Source organism: Narcine bancroftii, chromosome 10, assembly GCF_036971445.1.
Source record: "Narcine bancroftii isolate sNarBan1 chromosome 10, sNarBan1.hap1, whole genome shotgun sequence".
In the NCBI taxonomy this organism is placed as follows: domain Eukaryota; kingdom Metazoa; phylum Chordata; class Chondrichthyes; order Torpediniformes; family Narcinidae; genus Narcine; species Narcine bancroftii.
This window is the reverse complement of record NC_091478.1, coordinates 87,083,413-87,105,271: the sequence shown is the minus strand read 5'-3', so window position 1 is coordinate 87,105,271 and position 21,859 is coordinate 87,083,413. Positions and strand designations below refer to the sequence as shown.

Below are 21,859 nucleotides of genomic sequence, written 5' to 3'. Positions count from 1 at the left end.
ATTAAAACCAATTCTAACTCTGGTTTCCAGTCAGATTAATTTAACCTGTGGCACATTGTAGCTGTAATCTCTCATTACTTCATTATTTAAAGTATCTTAAGGAATTTGTTCAAAGGATTCTCTATGTCATCAAGCATTAGTCCACACTGTGTTGAAACTGGTGCTGATCGATGGTTGGTGAAGTGCAACATTACCTGTAACAAATTAGGCACAGCTTACATCATACAGAATAACAGCTGCACATTTACATATTATGTGGGATAGCAAGATTGTATGGGTGCAGTTTGCCACACTAGTGAAGTAAAAAAAACTTTGTTTCTTCCCCCCCCCCCCCCCCATGACTCTAACTAAGGGCAAAACTGTTGGCGTAGTGGTTAGTGCAACGCCAGCAATCAGGACCTGGGTTCAAATATCATGCTGTTTGTAAGGAGTTTGTACGTTCTCCCTGCGTCTGTATGGGTTTTCCCTGGGGCTCAGGTTTCCTCCAACGGTTTGAAACGTATTGGGGAGTGTAGGTTAATTGGGTCTAAATTGGGCACACAGGCTTGTGGGCCAAAATGGCCTGTTACTGTGCTATATGCCTAAATTTAAAAAAAATCTTCTGCCTTTCTCTCAGCAGTCACTGAAGTGTACATCAAGGCATCGCTATCTGAGAAGAAAATGTAATTGCCCCATCCCCCTCTTACTTGCAAATATTTGGCACCTATGACCACACTGTGGATGACTGTGTCAACAATCTGTCTCAGAGATAACTCATTCGCTTTGGTAATGAGAACACAATCTGCTGAAAGAGGCATGCATCATAAATTGACTAACTTTGCTCATTATATTTTGGAGCAACATTGTTAGCAATGAAATGTGCAATTTAGTGATGGACTCAGTTACTGTAACAGAGGCAATATAGTCTCACTGTACAGAAGAGCCATTGAACATGATATTCACATCATTTCACGTGAACAAGGCTTTTTTCTCCTCTTCTTGATCATCAAATGCTTTTTTCTGTTTTTCTCCCCTCAGTGCAGCAACAACACATGCCACAAGAAGCTTGTGGATATGAAATGGCTAAGATGTCTCTGATCCAAAAACTTACAGGACAAATTTTGCAGTCAAGCACAGCAGCTAAAGTAGCAGAAATAGGACTCCGCATCCTCAATCTCAGTCATAACATTTCAATTTCTATGGCAAAATGAGCACTAATGATACTAGAATTACATTCATTCACAGAGGTATGCTCACTCACTATTTCAAGTGGGCATTGGTCATATTTTCAAAATAAATCGGATGAATGACTCAAATTTCACCAGAGCAAATAAGTTATAAACTGCCAGTCAACATTTGAATTACAAATCTATTTTGATTATTTTTCAGTTGCTTCAGAATTTTTTTGTTGCACTCACATTTTACATATCGCATTATATCTTACTTTAAAATTAAATTATTCTACAGGCAGCCATGCTTTTCATAGAATAGAATGTTTTTCCTATGTTACCTTCAGTGTCAGTTTCACATGACTAAAAGTTATGTTTTACATTTCAAGACAGTACTATTTTTATTTCAAATTGGTTGAAATATAATTAATTACATTTATACACAACTACATAATTATAACAAGTTTGGAATAAGTCAACCTGTGACCCAGTATAATCATCATGTCCTTTAGTGAGGAAAATAGAAATGGATATACAAAAATAAATCACAACCTTTCACCTTAAAGAAAATTATCTAAAAACATAAATACTGCATCTGCGTGATTAGTTCAAAGGAGATCTTGAAATATTATACAGGAAATGGAGGATAGATTAAAGAGCATTGACAAGTAAAAAATATCAAAACTGCAGACTCATTAGAAATTTGTATTTTTTAAATTCAGTCACAAGATGTTGCCTTTGTAGCAAGGGAACCATTAATTTTGCTTGAATTGAATGGCAACAAGAGTCACATATTGCCCAGGCTGGGAAAAAAATGATGGATTTTCTTCTTTAATTGGCATCAGTGTAGCAGATGGCCACCATAAATGAAATAATTTTGTTTCATTTCAGAATTTATAAACTGAATTTAAGTTGTTTCATTGATCGAATTTATGTCTGGATTACTAGCCAACTTATAGATATTTGACCTGCATTATTCAATCTCCAAAAATAAAAGATAAAGAGGAAATAATTCCACTATTTATTTTGGAAGACCAACAACCAGGTAAAGTTAATAGAGGTAATTGGAAGAAAAGAGCAACAAGAGCAACATTTATTCCACTTATTTCTTTAGCAGAAAAATGCAAAAAAAGTAACCATTTCATTTTTCAGTTTTTAGGATTTAAAAATTATTTAAAACAAAACAAAGAACCAATGAAGAAAGTAAATCATACCAAAATCTCCAAAAGTGGATTGTCCAATTTTCTTGGCATTGGGAAGTTTCTTCATGGAATATGGATTAGGGGCTTTGGAGAAATTCCCATCCTGTTGATAAAATATTTAAGCAATTATGAAAGAAAAATTTCCTTGGCACACATTTAAACCAAATGGTGTCTGTGAGCAGCTCATCTGCACTTTTATTGTTCAAATGACTAATTCCCTTAAATTAACTAAATTAGGAATTGCTCTTTTTAAAAATATATTATTTAAAATACATACCACAAAAAAAATCTTGCAATAACAACTTTTGCCATCTTCACTCTAACCAGTTAATTTGGCATATTCACGTCCCCGAGTCATAAACCAATGGTTTCAAGCCTCACTCAGTTGATTATTCAGTGCATACAGAAATCCTCTAACATTGCAAGTTTCAGTGTCAGTGTCTTAATTCAAAATTAAAGCTAGGTTACATTTATTACATCAAATGGATGCAAAAGTGGCTGAAGGAGAATCACAGCTGGAGCTGTGCATCCAAGGATACACATTATATCGAAAAGACAGGTAGGTGGGCAGAAGGAGTGAGATGACTGTTGGCAAAAACTGAAATTCACTCTTTAGTGAGAAAGGAGTATAGGATCAAAAAATATAGAATCTTTGTGGGTAGAGTTAAAAAACTGTGAGGTCAAAAAGACCCTGATGGAAGCTACATACAGAACTCCAAAGAGCATTAAGGATGTAGGGTACAAATTACAGTAGGAGATAGAGAGAGCATGCTACAAAGGCAATTCTACAGTGGTCATGGGGAACTTCAACATGCAAGCAGACCAGAAAAATTAGGTTAACATTAGAAAAAAGGCAATTCTGGATTTGATGTTGTTCAATGAACGAGATTTGATTAGGGTGCTTCAGGTAAAGGATCCCTTGGGCAGCAGTGAGGCATTAGTAGTAATCTTTGAAGAGTTTTTTTAAAAAAAATCGCAACTGTCACTCCATTCTAAAATGAGCAGCAAAAGAGGTGCTATGCATGATGCTGATTACTGGAAAAGTACTAGCATGAATGGAAGATTAGCTGACCGGTAGAAAGCAAAATCTGGGAATAAAAGGGTTTTCTGCTTGGCTACCCATGATTAGTATTATTCTGCAGGGTTCAATGTTGGGTCTGATATTTTTCATGCTGGTTAATGATTTGGATGACAGAATTGATGACTTTGTGGCCAAATTTGTGGATGATGCAAAGAAAGATGGAAGGGGAGGTAATGTTGAGAAAGCAAGGAGTCTGCAAAGGGACCCAGACAGGTAAGGAGCATGAGCAAAGAAGTGGCAGATGGAATATAGCATAGGGAAGCATATCATCATACACCTCGATAGAAGGAATAACTTAAACAAAAGTAATTTTTAATTATAATTGAACAAGAAAACAGAATTAAACTTTAACTTATTACTTAATCTACCTAATCTACTTAATCCCCCCTCGAATACCAAGTACAGGTGTGTGTAATGTATATTTAAGATTAGAAAATGTCTTTGGCTCACAGTCCAATCTCACTGGTTGCAGGCAATTCTTGTAAAGTTAGCATTAATAAAGTTCACCAGTCTTTGGTGCTTAACAGGCAAATGGTTACCACTCAGGAGGGTTCTTGCTGGTTTTCAGAGAGAGATTCCTTTTGTTCCAGGACATCCGCACCTGATTCCTTTCCAATCAGTCTTGCTGACGAAACTTGTCCCCTTCAGGGTTCTTGATGATCCTCTTTCTTTTGGGTCACCTCAGACAGCTGTCCATCTAGAACGGATTTCTGTGTCTCTCTCTCTCTCTCTCTCTGATTCACACCCTCCCTCTCTGAGAACAAAACTGTTCTGAGTCTGCCTGCAAAAATCACATGCTCTCCCAGGCCAGCCATATTCTGCACCTTGGTTGCTCTTTCTACAAGAGTCCTGCAAAAATTCTGTGTTTTGAAATGTGTGTGTGCAAGCTGCTCCAGCAATTCCTCCCAAGCCACCTCTAAATACTCTGTCACACAGAAGTTCAAAGGGACTTAGGAGTCTTAGTCCAGGATTCTCTAAAGATTTACTTGCAGACAACAAGGATAGTTTTAGCCATTCAGAACCTGACCAAGCAAGTTTAGGTCAATGAGAACTACAACAGAGAATGCATGCAGATGGCTCCACTCAGCAAAATTAAAACCTTTAAGATAAATTAATACATTGATAAATAAAGATTCCAATTCAGCAGATTTGACTAAATATAGTTGGCTGAGCACAGATCACTGATAATTGGTTTTCATTTATTAATTCCACAAAATAGAAGCTAATATCATAATTGGTGATTGTGAATCTTGCTATCATTAAGTAATGTCTGTGGTGTGAGATAGGACAATCAAAAAAGGTTACCTAATGGATACAGTACAAGCCCAAGAACTACCCAATTAACATCATCTTAATTTAGCAGGGTCACTTTTTCCCCCCCTATTGCTCAACCATGTCATTAACTAACAAATAACAAATTCAAATAATTATGGAATACCTTGTTTTCCCAGATCTCAAACTGAATCTTATTAGCATCCATGGTGGTAAGAAACAAGTCTAGAATAAAAGATAAACATGATTAGACAAAAAGATTATCAACCTACTCAAATACAAACCTTGCACATCTAAACATCTATATAAACTTGAGAGATATACAAAGAACGTAATCCTTTCCAATGAATACAATAACAAATGCAGAAGAACCAAAAAGGGACAATGACCATGTATGAGGGAATAAGTTACAGGGGAATAAGGAGAGGGGGAGTTTGCCTAATTAATTTGCTTCCCAGGTAGAAGCAATGAACTGCCTGGTCTTTTTCTGTGTCATTTTCAATATAATATACTTCAGCAATGTAGATAAACATGCATTACTATAGCAACTTCCTTCCAAAACCCTTACAGCTGATTAATTATTTTCAGTACATGCCACGTGTGCTTTTTATGTAAACTTTACAGTCAATTCATTTATCTATTCCCATCAACAGAAATAACTCTTTAACAAGTTAATATGCTTCTATGGTGTTGCTTGGGAAAAATTTTACACTGCAGACCATGATTCTCTACTTTTGAAACAGTGCCACAAGATTCTTTTGTCTCTCTGAATTCCTGGTCTTAATAGGCTTTTTCAGGTACATTCTACGCTAAGAATGCACCTGAAGAAGCAGAAGCAGCCCTTTAAATTGCCGTTCAGATGGCAGCATTTAAAGCGTAATGCTGGCCACCTGAAGGACACAGCTGCACAGGATGCGGCTCTGAGCGCACTCCAGCTCCTGCCTAGTGTCAGCTGTGATCAGCAGCCTGACCCTTTAACATCCGCTTTGAGCCACCATCAAGACCAATTAGCAAACATCAAGACCAATTAGCAAACATCAAGACCAATTAGCAAACATCAAGACCAAACATCAAGACCAATTAGCAAACATCAAGACCAATTAGCAAACATCAAGACCAATTAGCAAACATCAAGACCAATTAGCAAACATCAAGACCAATTAGCAAACATCAAGACCAATTTGCAAACATCAAGACCAAAAATCAAGACCAATTAGCAAACATCAAGACCAAACATCAAGACCAATTAGCAAACATCAAGACCAATTAGCAAACATCAAGACCAATTAACAAACATCAAGAATTAGAAAATGTTGGAACCCATTCTCAAGATTACATGACACTTAAAAATAATAACAGCATTGGTCAGGATCTACAAAGATTTATTAAAAGGATATTACATTTGACATTTTCTTTTAAATTGTAACCAGACAAATTGATGTGGGTGAACAAATGGATTTGAAAGACCTTCAAATAAATTGCTCTACAAAATTCAATTTATTGTCATACCTGTAGTAATAAAAGTGTCATATTACATGAAATTTCTTTCTGCCTGCTGTAAGGCAGACAAGATTTGCCACCAGCCTCTTACAGTCAGATAGAAAGAAGCAAAAGAGGGTACCCCCATAGTCACTGAGTGTCTGTAGAGTCACCCCCAGTGCTTCTGAAGCCCCCGCACTAGTGTCCAGTCCAAACCATTGGCAACCCGAGCTTCAGATCCGAACCTCCGACACGGACAGGAACCGTTCAGCACCCTTGGCAACTCCTCCCACCCTGGTTCCGATACTTGGCACCCCTCCAGCCAGCTTGAGCCAGTCTCCAGCTGTCTGCAGCCTGGCGCGAGTCTCCTGACAGCAGTATCCTGCAGCCTACAGGTTCTGTGGGTTCCTTGCCTCATGTCGCCAGCAACCCACTGCATGCACTGGTCCTTCAGCTGCAGTGTCCCCTCATTGGTCTGGTGCTGAAGTCACTGTCCCCATGGATCATCTCCTCCACTTCTCTTTCTCAGACGGGTAGTGATCTTCCCATCCTCTGGTGCCCTGCTGCAGTCCTTCCGCTTCCCTGGAGTCTGCAGCCCCTCGTGGCTGCTGCCGATTTATACGTGCTGCCATCTTGGGCACAGACCAACTAAAACCGCCATCGGCTCCCTTAACAGAATCGACGGCAGTCCATAGGGTGCCGGGACCCTGTGGGAGTGCTGCATCTCTGCTCTCCTGCTCCCCGCAGGTCTGCACCAGTGGCAGCGCCGCTTTTACAGCGGCTCCTGAAGTGCCACCAACTAGAACACTATGAAACGGAGATAACAAAATGGTGATAGTAGAGGATTGGATAACAATAGAATAAACAATGAAAGAGTAATTTTTTGGGTTGCAAGGCTGTATATAGTAAGTGCCACAGGGTTGGGTGCTATTCACAATCTACCTAATGATTTTATTCCAATGAGGGGAATAAATATTTTGCTAAGAACTGAAGGTAATAAATTCAAGTTCAACTCAGCTAGGGGGCTGCATAGAGTATGTTTCAAGGAGATTACATATAGGCTAAGCCAATGGAAAAAGGCATGCCAAATTGAATGGAAGGCACGCCTTCCATTTAAAAAAAAATCTGTTACGCCTCAAACTAGCAGGCAACAAAAGATGGAATTCAAAAAGGTTAAATGTTAACTTAAATTTAATAATGACTATCAACAATATAACATCTTAACCCAATTAACACTACTGTAAAGGGCTTTGGCAAATACTAGAGCGCATCAGATGCCCCCCAAAGTTGCACAACATGGTTATCCAACTGCACGAAAACCAACAAGGTCGGGTCAGATACAGCAATGAGCTCTCTGAACCCTTCTCCATTAACAATGGCGCGAAGCAAAGCTGCGTTCTCGCACCAACCCTCTTTTCAATCTTCTTCAGCATGATGCTGAACCAAGCCATGAAAGACCTCAACAATGAAGATGCTGTTTACATCCGGTACTGCATGGATGGCAGTCTCTTCAATCTGAGGCGCCTGCAAGCTCACACCAAGACACAAGAGCACTTGTCCGCGAACTACTCTTTGCAGACAATGCCGCTTTAGTTGCCCATTCAGAGCCAGCTCTTCAGCGCTTGACGTCCTGTTTTGCAGAAACTGCCAAAATGTTTGGCCTGGAAGTCAGCCTGAAGAAAACTGAGGTCTTCCATCAGCCAGCTCCCCACCATGACTACCAGCCCCCCCACATCTCCATCGGGCACACAAAACTCAAAACGGTCAACCAGTTTACCTATCTCGGCTGCACCATTTCATCAGAGGCAAGGATCGACAATGAGATAGACAACAGGCTCGCCAAGGCAAATAGCGCCTTTGGAAGACTACACAAAAGAGTCTGGAAAAACAACCAACTGAAAAACCTCACAAAGATAAGCGTATACAGAGCCGTTGTCATACCCACACTCCTGTTCAGCTCCGAATCATGGGTCCTCTACCAGCATCACCTACGGCTCCTAGAACGCTTCCACCAGCGTTGTCTCCGCTCCATCCTCAACATCCATTAGAGCGCTTTCATCCTTAATGTCGAAGTACTCGAGATGACAGAGGCCGACAGCATCGAATCCACGCTGCTAAAGATCCAACTGCGCTGGGTAGGTCACGTCTCCAGAATGGAGGACCATCGCCTTCCCAAGATCATGTTATATGGTGAGCTCTCCACTGGCCACCGTGACAGAGGTGCACCAAAGAAGAGGTATAAGGACTGCCTAAAGAAATCTCTTGGTGCCTGCCACATTGACCACCGCCAGTGGGCTGATATCGCCTCAAACCGTGCATCTTGGCGCCTCACAGTTCGGCGGGCAGCAACCTCCTTCCAAGAAGACCGCAGAGCCCACCTCACTGACAAAAGACAAAGGAGGAAAAACCCAACACCCAACCCCAACCAACCAATTTTCCTCTGCAACCGCTGCAACCGTGTCTGCCTGTCCCGCATCGGACTTGTCAGCCACAAACGAGCCTGCAGCTGACGTGGACATTTTTACCCCCTCCATAAATTTTCGTCCGCAAAGCCAAGCCAAAGAAGTAACAATAATACACAAATATCATATCTTCACTACTGTGGTCGGTGAGCTGTGCCGCGAGTGAAAGTAAAACAAAACACAGAAGCTGTGAGTGAGTTAAACCAACCAACTGACTTTACAGGAACTCTCTGAAAGCTTATCAGCTTCGTTCCCATGATCCTTTTCGGCCCTTCCCACCGTGACCATTGTGATGTCAGCCCAGTGCAAACCTGCACCCCCATGATCCAGTTCACTTGAGGATCAGTTCAGCTCGCTACAAAAATAGCCCAGAAAAATCCTCTAATATCCCCAGGTCAATCAAGTAAGTCAGTCCCAAAGCTCAATGTTTCATCCAACTGAATAACAAAAGGATGTTGGAGAGAGAAATGACTGATGTTGAGTTGCCGTCAGCTTATGTATCCTTTTTAAAGGCCTCCTTCAATTACTTCCATCTGTGCTCCAATTGTGGTTTTTAACCTTTCATTGTCTTGAGGCATGTGCCTTTCACACAGCTCTTCGGGTTGGCCTTCGCCACTCCAACTACTGTCCAGTTGCTCCAACTGCCATTCCAACTACCATTCTGAACATTTCATTTTCTCTCTGTCTGCCCAGCTCAACCCAACTGCATCACAAGTCGCACTGAGCTCCCAGCAGAATTCCATCCTTTATGATGACAGTTCACAGTCCAAAAGGTCAGTCCATGGTCCATAACATGTGTGATTGAAAAGAGTTGGACTCTTTTCAACTGGATATTCTTGTTCACAATTTACTTAAAAGTAAGTGAATTTAAGCAAGCAATTATGAAGGCAAACACTGTCTTGGTCTTTACAGGAGAATTTGCGTAGAAGGAAGATGTCATACCTCAATTGTGACAAGCCCCTATGAAAACAAACCCCAAAAATTGTGCAGATCAAGTTCCCTACCCAAAAAAGAAAATATTTTCAACATAACAAGTGCAACAAAGATCCACCACAGTGATTCATGGGAAAATTGTTAGACGAGGAGAAATTGAGTAGACTTGGCGTATGGTCTCTAGCTTTAGAATGAGAAGTAATCTTATTGAATTTGACAAAATAAATGCAAAACATTATTCCTCCTGGCTGGGATATCTAACACTAGAGATCAGTCTTAAAATAAAGCACCAGTCATTCAAGACTGAGATGAGATGATGTTACTTTATTGTGGAGGCTCAATCAAAAAAAGAGATTGACAAATTACACAAATTTTTTCAAAAGGTTTGCTTCCTGAAAAAAAAATTGGGAGTATGATAGACAACTTCAAGCTGAACACAAAGATAACTTCAGATTTGCGGTATCACATAAGAAGTTGGTGAAACACTAAAGTAACTTTTATTGAATTTAGAATGGTTAAATCACATAATGATGCTCACACATTGTGTTAGTACAACTGACCTAAAAAATTTTTTCCCGCTGATTTTCATTTGTACTCAGCATCTGATGCCACTCATGTCAGTGTCCAACAATATAGTCGGCCAACATTGATGGATTCCAGTTGCCCTGATACCACTTTTCCATGGTCACTATCTCCTGGTGAAACCTTTCACCATGTTTGCCACTGACTGCACCAAGATCAGCAGGGAAGGAGTCCAAGTGCGAATGCAGAAAATGAATATTCAATAACATGTTGCACCTCATGGTTTTGTATGCTTGAAGTAGACTTAAAATATGATAGGAAATCACAAAAATAGGTTATATCTGAAGTAAGGTTTGTGAGAGAAAATTTTTTTAGGGGTGATATTCGTGATCAGCAGCTCAAAGTGCATAAAATACACCCAAAAATGTTGAGGAAGAAAAATCTTTGTTGTCCAGTGTTATTGAATGTTAAGGTCAATAGGGAAAGTGGTTCTGAACAGAAGACCATTCATAAACCTTTTGAATGATGAAGGAGGTATGAGGGCCAAAATACCCGGTTCCTGCTTTTGTTAATAGAATTAAATGCAAGAAAAGAAAAACTGGAAAAATGGACTTTGATTAGATCATCGTCTTACAGTGAATTTTGAATTTTAATATTCACTTTATGCATGTTTAAATGTATTAGCTGGATATAACAATGTTGATAAATCACACAAATTGAACAGGGATAGTTGTACTAGATTGAAGGATCCACTTCTTGGAAACTGGGAACATAGTAAAATGGTAGCTTTGCAGGATCATGACTTGATCATCCCAGATCATTTCAGTTTGTGCTGATTCACAGAATAAAAAAAAACACAAGTTCCACGAAAAAAATGTAGTTGTCTACTCCAAGTAAAACGCAAACAGGTCAATTTTTAGAATGACACAAGCATTTCCTTTTATCTTTCAACACAGATCTTTAATACTCAGCCAGGTACAAGAATTAGTAGATTTTGGCAAAAGGACAAAGGTGAGGTATTTCATAGCATCATGTAGCAAGCACATATTATCTATTGCATTAAGAAGAAAAAAAAGTCATGGCCACTGAATATGCTTCTGTTGGTCTCACAGTGTTACAGCAAAACATTTTGATACCACCAGTTAAAATCTTGACAGAAATTACATAAACATCGTGCTCCTTGGCAGAAACAGGAAAATTAATCCCAAGCTCTTTTATAAACAAGCAAACAAAAAAAAATGCAGCACTCACAGGCAGTGCTTATTAAGTGGAATGAGCAATTTTTCCCTTACTGCCCAAATTAGATGACAGCTATAAAGAACAAACAAAAATGTAATAAACAAGCATAAATAAAAATGAAATGATGGATTAGCAATTAAAACTCATTTTTCCTGACCACTGAACAAATCTTTGTAATTTATCCCATTTTATCATGCACATTTTTCTCAATTAATCACCACTGAACATGTCATCACAACCTTTCCCAACTTGTTTTTTTCCCCATTCCTCATCTCTTTTATATCAAAGGTTACTGACCTGAAGTGGAACAATGTTTCTTTCTCCAAACCTGTTGAATAACCTATTTTTATTTCATATACATTGTGCTATTTGTTAGAGCTTTTCTGGACTGATTTTTCATACACTGCAATGAAAAGTCTAATATGTTTCAATGTCTTTATTATGAATCAGTAAAAACTGCTTAATACTAATTCCATCACATCGATCAATTAGTGTTTGTATTCAATTAGTAATTGATTGGTATTGATCAGCAAACTCCAAGGCCTGGGATTCAACGTCCCACTATGCGATTGGATCCTGGATTTCCTCACCTCCAGACCAGTGAGGTAAGAACATCTCCTCCACAACCCTATTAGTACTGAAACATCACAGACCTGCATTCTTAGCCCTGTACTCCACTTGCTATACACACATGACTGCACGACAACAATCCCTTCTACAAATTCTCTGACAATACCACAGTAGTGAGTTGTATGAAAAGGGGTGATGTGTCAGTGTACAGGAGGGAGATTGAAAACTTGGCTGAATGGTGCAACAACAGCAGTCTCGTACTCTATGTCACCAAAACCAAGGAGCTGATTGTTGACTTCAGGAATGGAAAACCAGAGGTGTATGATCCAGTGATCACTGGGGGATGAGAGGTGGAGAGGGTGAGCAAATTGAAGTTTTTGGGAGTCACTATCTCAGAGAATCTTTCCCAGACCCCACACACCAATGGTACGATGAAGAAAGTATTCCAGCACCTCTGCTTCTTCAGGAGCTTGCAGAGGTTTGGAATGACATTATACATTTCTACAGATCTGCAGTGGAAAGTGAGCTGACCGGCAGCATCACAATTTGGCATGGGGACACTACAACCTCAGAGCGCAAAACCTTGTAAAAGATAGTTGACACAGCCCAGGACATCACAGGGAAAACCCTCCCCACCATAGAGAACATACTGTTGAAGAGCAGAAGCAATCATCAAAGATCCACATCACCCAGCACACCCTCTCTTCTCGTTGCTACCATCAGTAAAGAGGAAGAGGTGCCACAAGACTCGCACCAACAGGTTCGGGAACAACTGGTACTCTCCATCACCAGACTCCTCAACAACAAATTCAATCAGGGACTCATTTAAGAACTTATTGATTGTTTTCTTTGTATTGCATAATCAGTTCATTTACATTTCTTTATTTGTTTACATGTGTACGTTGACTAGTTTTTTTCTCACAACCAATAAGTGGTAATTCTGCCTATGATTTATTTAGACATACAACATGGTAACAGGCCCTTTTGGCCCACGAGCCTGTGCTGCACAATTATACCCAAATGACCTGCAACCGCTGGTACTTTTTAAAAGGGTGGGAGGAAACCGATGCCCCCAGGGAAAACCCATGCAGACATGGGGAGAACATACATATTCCTTACAGACAAGGTGGGATTTGTATCCCAGCCCCATTTGCTGGCGCTGTAACAGTGTTACGCTAATCGCTATGCTAACCGTGCCACCTATTTGCTGGTAGAATCAAAGTAATTTTCTCTGGTTGTTGTTTTAGAGAGGAACTTAGGCTGGTAAAAGAAGCATGCAGCAAGCTTAATATTGGAAACTATTTAAGTTTAGCAATCCTTTGAGAAATTTATTTGTTAATTTCACATAAATTTCATAACTATAAAAACTGGATCTACAGTAAATAAAGGAATTCCTTGAAAGAAATTTAAAAAAGCAATGATATCCACATTAAAATGATAAATCCTGCAGTCTAATACAGTATACATGAATGCAAATTTGCAATTATGTTAAAAATTGAAATTATGAGTATTTCAACAGCAGATGCACCAAGATGAGGTTGAGCTGTGCGAAGTTAAATTGATAGAAATAGGCAGCTTGAGTGATGACATGTAGATACAATGTCAATCTTCACAAGGGGTTAAATAGGACATCAAGTTGTTAACAGACTCATTCAATTTCTGGCAAATACTTCACAATATTATTAAGGAAATAAATTCCTGATCAAGTTCCAGGTGTCACACCATCACTCTGATGACTTAGAGAAAGTTAAGGAGAAATATGTTGGTGAGACACAATTGGGGGGGGGGGGGGGGGGGGGGTGGCGGGAGGTACAAAACTCATGAAAGATAAATAAGCAGTAATTAACTCTTTTCACAATGTTCTTGACACTGACCAGAAAGGACAGTACTTATCAGTGGTAAATTAAGTTTTAGGTGCCATACAAATAATTAATCAAATCATTTAATGCATCTTAGCAACTTTTCTAATGTTTGGCATACCTGCTTGATGCTGCTGTTCCAGTTACTATAATAAATAATAGCAAGAACAAGCGCAATGTCACTGTTATTTTATACACCAAAAAATTGAGTTACTGAGAGCTAATATCATCAGTTGTTGATTTTGTATTGCTCCTGTTCATATTTTATCATTTCAAACTCAATTGTGCAAGGTTTCATAGAACTAGTATAATTTTATAATATCTGCATTGCTTTTTGGTGTGCAGAACTTTAAAAAATATTCACGTCATCTTGAAGATGATGTCAAATGACCTGGACCCAATCTGCATTATTTTTCATAAACTGTAACTCAACTTAACTTTAGCAGTCTCTCCAAATCTCACTAACATAGGACTAAGAAAGCAGCTGGAATTCAAGCTGCCAGTGACAATTGGTATTTATACAAAAGCTTCATTTTGTGCAGAGTCTGAACTGCAGGGAGGAGGCAGATGGTGGGGGTGATGCAGAGAAAGAGAGAAAGGAAGCACAAAGTCAAGAAACTTGTGCCGGGGGAGAGAAGAACGAGCTTCAGACTGGGATTTGCGAGTGGGGATGGGCAAAGCTTACTGAAGGTTTCAATGTGGGAGGTAGGGAGAATGGACTTGGAAGGCAGTGAGGGAAAAAAAGAACACTTTTCCTCCTGATCTACATTTAAAATCAAGCTTGTATTCATTGAATACATCTATGTGAGGAGCTGCTCAAGAAGTCAGATCATCATAAAGGACCTCTACAGTATGACCCTAATCACTGCTACCTTCAGGAGACCAGCACTTCAAGGTTCCAGAACAATTTCTTTCCAACAGTCATCAGGCTCTTGAACCTCTCTTGGTTACACTAATCATGGACTTCTCTGCCAGCAGAAAAGGACTGTCTGCCCTGTTGCTGTGACATTTTTTTTCCATAAGGATAACTGTGGAGACTTATGATCTATTTTTGAGTATATTTACTGTCTTTTTTAAATTATTTACTATGTAATTGTTTTTGGTTGTTTTGTAGTTTTTTTTAAACTAAGTACCTGTTCAACTCCAGCAAGAAATTCAGTGCATACATCGTTCCTTGTGCAATGTATACGACAAAAATTGTTAATTGCGCAAAGCATACGACAATAAATTCATCATCATTAAATGAGAATAGTTTCTCATCTTTCAGGCAATAACTTAGGTGTAAATAGAAACATGATCTGGCAATGGTAAATCACTACATATAGCATTTGAAAATTTGCAAAAGATCACACCTCCGCCCCCAACCGCAAATCAAATTTTTGCCACCTGTGGCAGTCTTATCACTAAACTCCAAAAGACTATCTAACACGAATGACGAGGTGGTTCCAGTATCTCAAAGAATTTTCATTTTCACTTTGTACAAAATATTTGAATTTCTTCCTAACTTTACAGCAGATCTGGAACTTTTTAAAAAAATTTCCATGTGTTTCATCTCTTCACCTGGTGCTGCTTCCTTTTCTTTCTTTTTCCTCAGCACAGAACAATTTGCTATCATGTGACCAGGTTTCTTACAATAGTGGCAAAGTGGACCCGAAGATTTTTCCTTTTCTTGCTTCCCTTGTTTACACCTAGCACTACTTCCCCATTTATTTTCTAACTTACTTGGGTATTCTACATTACCCTTTTGGAAAGGTCTAATGGGTATAAATCTAACCTTGTGAGTTATACTCATCCACTAATTTATCAGGATCCTGGCAAGTTTCCACTCCCTTTTCATTTAAATATGCTTTTGTGTCAATTAGGAACACATCTTTTAATTTCTTCAACTAGCATCAACTCTTTTAGTTTGTTATAATCACCATTTATTTATCTCTTATGATGAGCACGGCTTTGTCATACGCAAAATCCGTATAAGACTGTGTCATTGATTTTCTCAAATTCCTGAATTTTTGTCTATTGGCTTCTGGAAAAAATTAATAAGCTTTAAGCTCAGCTTCCTTTACAGTACCATAATTAACAGAATGTTGAATTGTAAGGGCAGAGTAAGCCTGCTGAGCCTTCTCTTTTATTACACTCTGTAACATGAGGGACCCATAATTTCTAGGCCATGTTAAACTCTCAGCAACATCAAGTGTAATTATATTCGCATGAAAATTGTGGTCAATAGCCAAACATGTACTAACACCCAAATAACAATAATACTTATTTCCCTGAACACATTAAAGAAGTGACATACCCTCAATCTCTCCAAAATAATTTTAGCTGAGCAGCATGCACTGACATGAAAATTAATGCTTTAAAAACCATCTGTTAAATGCAACATCTGCTGTGAATACGAATTCAAGTATAATGGGAAAAAAAAGTGGCTAATTTTTTTTCTATTTTTGTATCTTTCCTCTAAATATGAACGACAATGAGTGTTACCCTAATTTTTTTTAAAAATTCAAATAATCATCGTTTTGCTTCTGCTGATTTGTTTGGTGCAAAACACATGATCTTTTATTTGATTTTGTTTAGAAAAAGTCACTGTAAGTGAGTCAAATAGATATCTAATAATTCTGCACCAATTACACAATTGAAAACTATATTAACGCCAGATAACAACAACAGTTGGTATACAATTGTGAAACATAGTACACAAAAACTGCAGATGCCGGAATCTTGAGCATACAATGAGTTGTTTATGGAACCTGGTAGGTCAGGTAGCATTCATGCGTAGAAATAGTCAGTCAATAGCTCAGATCAGGGCCCTGGTCGAGAACAAAAGGTGCAAGAGGAGGAGAGACAGGAAACAGGAGAGATCATTGTAAATGGCAGGGGAAATTAGAGAAAAAGGCAAGAAGGTAATGCAGTAGGTAAAGATGAGATGGAAATAGAATCACAGAGAGGTGAAGGTCAACTCAAGTTAAAAAAAAAAGTTCATGCCATTAAAGGCTGTCCAGTAGGAACATGATTCTTTATTCCTCAAGTTTACACTTTGCCTTACCATGACACTGAATGAAGCCAAGATATGACAATGTGGGATTTGGCAGAATGCAGGAGTCTGTGGGTCAAAGCTTGAACTTCCAGTAGTCATTCATCTTAATTCTACACATCATATACACAATAATGACTGTTCTCAGCCTCATCCACCGTTAGGATGTCTCAATAATGCATCTTGACCTGAAGTACTGTCTGACCATTTCTATACATGGATGTTGTTTAATCTGCTGAATTCTTCCAGTAACTCCTTGTTTGCTTGATATATACTTGTGTTTCTTTCCTCACTTTTCGGCAAATTTTCTCTTTCTTGCCTGGATATTATTGTTATCAGTTTACATTTCCATTGGTACTAGTTACGATTTTGACAAATTTGCCTTGATAACAAATGCTAGCAGTTCACTCAAGATACTGAGAACCAAAATTTATCCAATCTTTGTCCAATTCCAAATATTACATTTAATAACAGGAAGAGTGATCAGTTATTCCTTCTATAATATCATGTACCGAAACGAATTGTTGAATACCTACAGCAACTCCATGATTTTTCCTGCAAACTGTTTAAATGGCAAGTACAACAATGCCTGAAAAAAATAAATGACAAACTAATCATCAAACGTTACATTGACTGCATGAATGTCAATTGATACCAACCAGGAATATATTTAATCAAGTGAAAATGGAATTCTGACAGTGAAATGATCATGCAAGTTTCATACTGATTTGCATGGCTATGGCACTGAATTTCTGTGTAACCAATATTATAACCGACGTGCTTATTGTCTTATTAACTGAGATTTTCAATATTATGGATCATTGATCATATAAAACAGAAACACCAATCAGCATTCCAACCACTGACTTGGCAATCCAATCCAGCAATTATGCAGTCTCTGAAATGCTGTGCTACCTTATTTTAATTCAAAATCCTCCTTAACATCACACTGATATGATTTCTTTCAACCTAGTTAAACTATGTTAATCAACTAATGATCCGACTCTCCTTATCCCAAGTTTTGTTGTTGGTTTTGACTCTGAAAAGAAAAAAAACCACGACGAATGAAGAAAATGAGGAATCTCTAAAACAAAAATCTATACTTTTACTCAATGGAACAGAAAACAATTGACTATGTCGATGGGTTGAAGAATATGCGCAAGCAGGCATCTTTGATTTGGAGTATGATATTCTGTGATGTTATTTTGAACTTAGTTGCCACAGCTCCATCAACATTGTTTGGTGGGAGAATGTCAGAATGGAGAGATAAAATGAATTGTTTTTCAAAATAAGTGTTTTATCACCTGAAATCATCATATTTGGAGAATTCTACAATTATTGGTCTCAAAGAAAAAAACCATCTATAATGAATTATAGCAAATGTACTTGCATTTAATACAGTTAAAGAACTTACCTGCAGTGAAGTCTTTGTTCAGGTCAATGAAAGCATGAGAATGAGGTATGTACATTTTAATAACAGAATCCAAGGCAGTAAACCAGGTTTGATTCCTGAAATTATAAAAGTGTTAAGATATTCAAGTTCATAACAAATTCAACAATTCAAATATGCAAAAATTACATCAGTCATTTCAAATTTCAGCTTTAGCCTTCATTGTTACTTCTCAATCCTCGTTGAGTCAGCAAGAGAGATCATATTTACAACTATTCTTTTTTGTAATACTTTATTTTTGATTTTTTTTATATACAGGCAGTTATATGCACCTTTGTACATTTGCCATATTCAAGTTTATTGATTCTATCTGCAAGATGTTGATTATATAGTCTTCCCCTTAACAATCCCACCCTAACCCCCAACCCCTAAAATACTAAGAAACATTGTTTACATATTCTCAGATTATATAGTAACATATTGAAAAATAGAAAAGAAAAACTTCATGGATTGTTCTTGGAGATATCACATGGCACGAAGGATTCATTTGATATTTAATATCTTTATTCATTTACAGAGGGTTATCACAGGTTTCAGCAAGCGGAAAAAAATGGTATTAAATGTTTACACCAGTCTTTTGCATGTATGGGTGCAAAATTTTCAGCAATGTTCTGTACTTATCTCTCAAATTATATGTAATTTTTTTTCTAATGGAATGCAACTTTGAATTTCTGCATTCAATCTATCTATCCCTAAATGTGAATCTGATTTCCAAGCAACTGCAATACATTTTCTTGCCACTGCCAACACAATTTTTACAAATTTCTTTATCTATAGTTTACATTTCATTCCTTCTATATTCCCTAATAAAAATAAATCAGCATTTTGTAGATAATACCAGTAATTTGCTCTAAAAGTTCCTTACTTTTATCCAAAAAGATCTCACCTTTGGGCATGACCATGTAGAATGCAAAAATGTACCTTCCTCTTTACCACATCTAATGCACTTATTTGATAAATCTGATTTTATTTTATGTAACTTTCACGGTGTAATAATTGACGCATAAAATTATATAATACCAATCTATATCGTACGTTAATTGTATTAGTCATAGTCTCTACATAAATCTGTCCACATTTGATCATCAATTGTAATATTCAAATCATAGTCCCATTTTTGCTTAGATTTGTAAAGCCCAGGTTTAGGTACAAAAGGTACAAAAGGTACATTGAAGACAACATATTAATATATCTGACTGACCCTGAAACTTCTTTCAGACAACATTTTAGATTAGAAGAAAATGGTCAATTTTCAGGGAATAAAGTAAATTGAGACGAGTGAAATTATACCATTTACAAAAGGGACAATGTCAAAGAAATACCCAATTAAATGGCCAAAAAAATGGGATTATGTGTTTTGGGATCCAAAAAGATAATAATTTAAAGAATTTATATAAATTGAACCACCTACCATTGCTTCACAAAGTTGAAGATTCTAAAAAGTTGATGACCTTACCTATAACTCTAATAGGAAGAGTTAACTGTATAAAGATGAATATTTTTCCAAGAATTCAATATCTATTTCAAACATCACCTGTTTTAATACCTGAAAAATTCTTCCAGGGACTTAATAAACATATGAGTAAATTTCTTTGCCAAATTAAAATTTCACAGGTATCTATGCTGAAATAAACATGGAAATATGAAATGGGGGGGGGGGGGGGTGTGGTGGTGGTGGGATTACAGCTCCCAAATTTTAAGAACTATTATAGATCCACTCAAATGAGATTTATTTCACCTTTCTTTGAAGGAGAGAATATACTAACGTGGATTAAAATATAAATAGACAAAATTGGAGAGAAAACAGCCAAAGCATTTATTTATAAATGGAATTCAAAATTAATGACAGGAGCGAAAGAAACACTTCTGTAAAAACAACTATAGATATTTGGGGAAAGAAATTGGAACAAAAAGAGGTATATCACCCAAAATCCCTCTGACTCAAATCAGTTTGATATCCTTCTCAAAGGATAATCAATTTCTGAAGTTGTGGTTTGACAAAGGAATTAAACATATTGAAGATTGTTATGAACAAGGTCATTAATGTATTTTCCACAATTAAGGAATAAATATGGAATATTTATGGAATATGGAATATGCTACTTTCAAATAAAAGGATACTCAAAAGATAAATTAGGATTTGAAAGATTATTACCTCCATGTAGTGAAGTGTAAACTCCTATTAGATGAGAAAATGTACGATTATTTACAACTATTCTAAGAACACAAAACAGGCGATCCTCCTGAAATTACCAAAATGATGAATTCAGCAGTTTCACGTGATGAACCAATGAACACACATTCCTTAGATGTGGCACACCATGACCACAACAGTTCTAGACTGTAACCACCAGTAGGGTAATATTAGACTTCCTTGCACTGGCAACAGTCTGGGGATTTGGCAAGATGCAAAGTTGAAAAGTAAAAGAAAATCCAAGGAAATATTTTAACAGTTCGATTAAATACATTTTTCAGTTGGTGCCTCAAGTCTTGGTATGTAGTGAATATTAAATTAAAAGAAACAGCTTTATGGAATAGCATGGTTTTTCTAACAATCTGCATACTGTCAAATTCTTGCAGCCAGAATTATGGTGGGCTACAGTTTTCAATAATTACACTTCAGCAATAGAAAAATCAAATAGCAATAACAGAAATTACACAACCGCAACATGGTCCTGTAGATTGCATTATGAAACAAACTGTAATTGAGGCAGGATCTTTGGGGAAATTTAAAGAGGAAATTGATAGGTATCTAATGAGTCAGAGATATGGGGGCAAGGGTGGAACTTGGAACTACATGCGAGAACAGTTTAGCTCAGGGAGGTTTCATGGTGCAGACTCAATGGGCCAAATGGCCTGCTTCTGTTCCTTTTCCTTGTGATTTTGTGATACAAGATCAGTTTGTTTCACTGGTTTGCAAAATCAATCGAGAAACAATTAATAAAGAACACTGATGAGGGTAGAGTGATGGATATAGACTATATGGATTTTAGTAAGGCATTTGATAAAGTACCCCATGCAAAGCTCATTCAGAAAGTAAGGCGTGGAAATTTAAGGAGGCCTTGGTTTGTGGATATAGAATTGGCTTTCCCAGAGAAGGCAAAGGGTGGTTGTAGATGGTTCACATTCTGCATGGAGGTTGGTGATCAGTGGTGTACTGCAGGGATCTGTTTTGGGACCCCTGCTCTTTCTGATTTATGGATGAGGAGATGGAAGGGTGGGTTAGTAAGTTTGTGAATGACACAAAGGTTGGTAGTGTTGTGGTTAGTCTGAGGGCTCTGGAGGTTACAAAGGGACATTGATAGGATGCAGAGCTGGGCTGAGAAGTGGCAGATGGAGTTTAACTCAGAGAAATGTGATGGTTCATTTCAGATGGTCAAATTTGAAGGCAGAATACAATGTTAATGGGAGCACACTGAACAGTGTGGATGAACTGAGAGATCTTGAGTCAGTGTCCAAAGCTGCTGCATGGGTGATAGTGTTGCAAAGAAGGTATATGGTGTGTTGGCCACCATGGGATCGTGCTCAAGAACCGCAAGGTATTATGCTACAACTATACAATACCTTCGTTAGACCCAGTTTGGAATATTGTGCTCAGTTCTGGTCAT

The 21,859-nt window shown here is 37.8% G+C and overlaps 2 protein-coding genes across 5 annotated transcripts in view; one reads left to right on the top strand and one right to left on the bottom strand.

The window, feature by feature from the left end:
• The window catches only part of itfg1 (integrin alpha FG-GAP repeat containing 1), a 145,527-nt gene that overhangs the window by 112,699 nt on the left and 10,969 nt on the right, over positions 1-21,859 (bottom strand). For 2 of the 4 annotated variants that reach the window (XM_069901675.1, XM_069901678.1), the window contains 4 exons: positions 20,407-20,430; positions 18,216-18,310; positions 4,870-4,928; positions 2,363-2,453 (listed from right to left, as the gene is read on the bottom strand). In XM_069901675.1, coding sequence (XP_069757776.1) covers positions 2,363-2,453; positions 4,870-4,928; positions 18,216-18,310; positions 20,407-20,430 — 269 coding nt within the window. The remainder of the gene's footprint in view (positions 1-2,362; positions 2,454-4,869; positions 4,929-18,215; positions 18,311-20,406; positions 20,431-21,859) is intronic. The other 2 variants (XM_069901677.1, XM_069901679.1) reach the window with 1 other exon arrangement.
• The window catches only part of phkb (phosphorylase kinase, beta), a 167,244-nt gene continuing 154,328 nt past the window's right edge, over positions 8,944-21,859 (top strand). The window contains exons 1-2 of the mRNA XM_069901672.1: positions 8,944-9,047; positions 9,338-9,417. Coding sequence (XP_069757773.1) covers positions 9,393-9,417 — 25 coding nt within the window. The 5' untranslated portion in view covers positions 8,944-9,047; positions 9,338-9,392. The remainder of the gene's footprint in view (positions 9,048-9,337; positions 9,418-21,859) is intronic.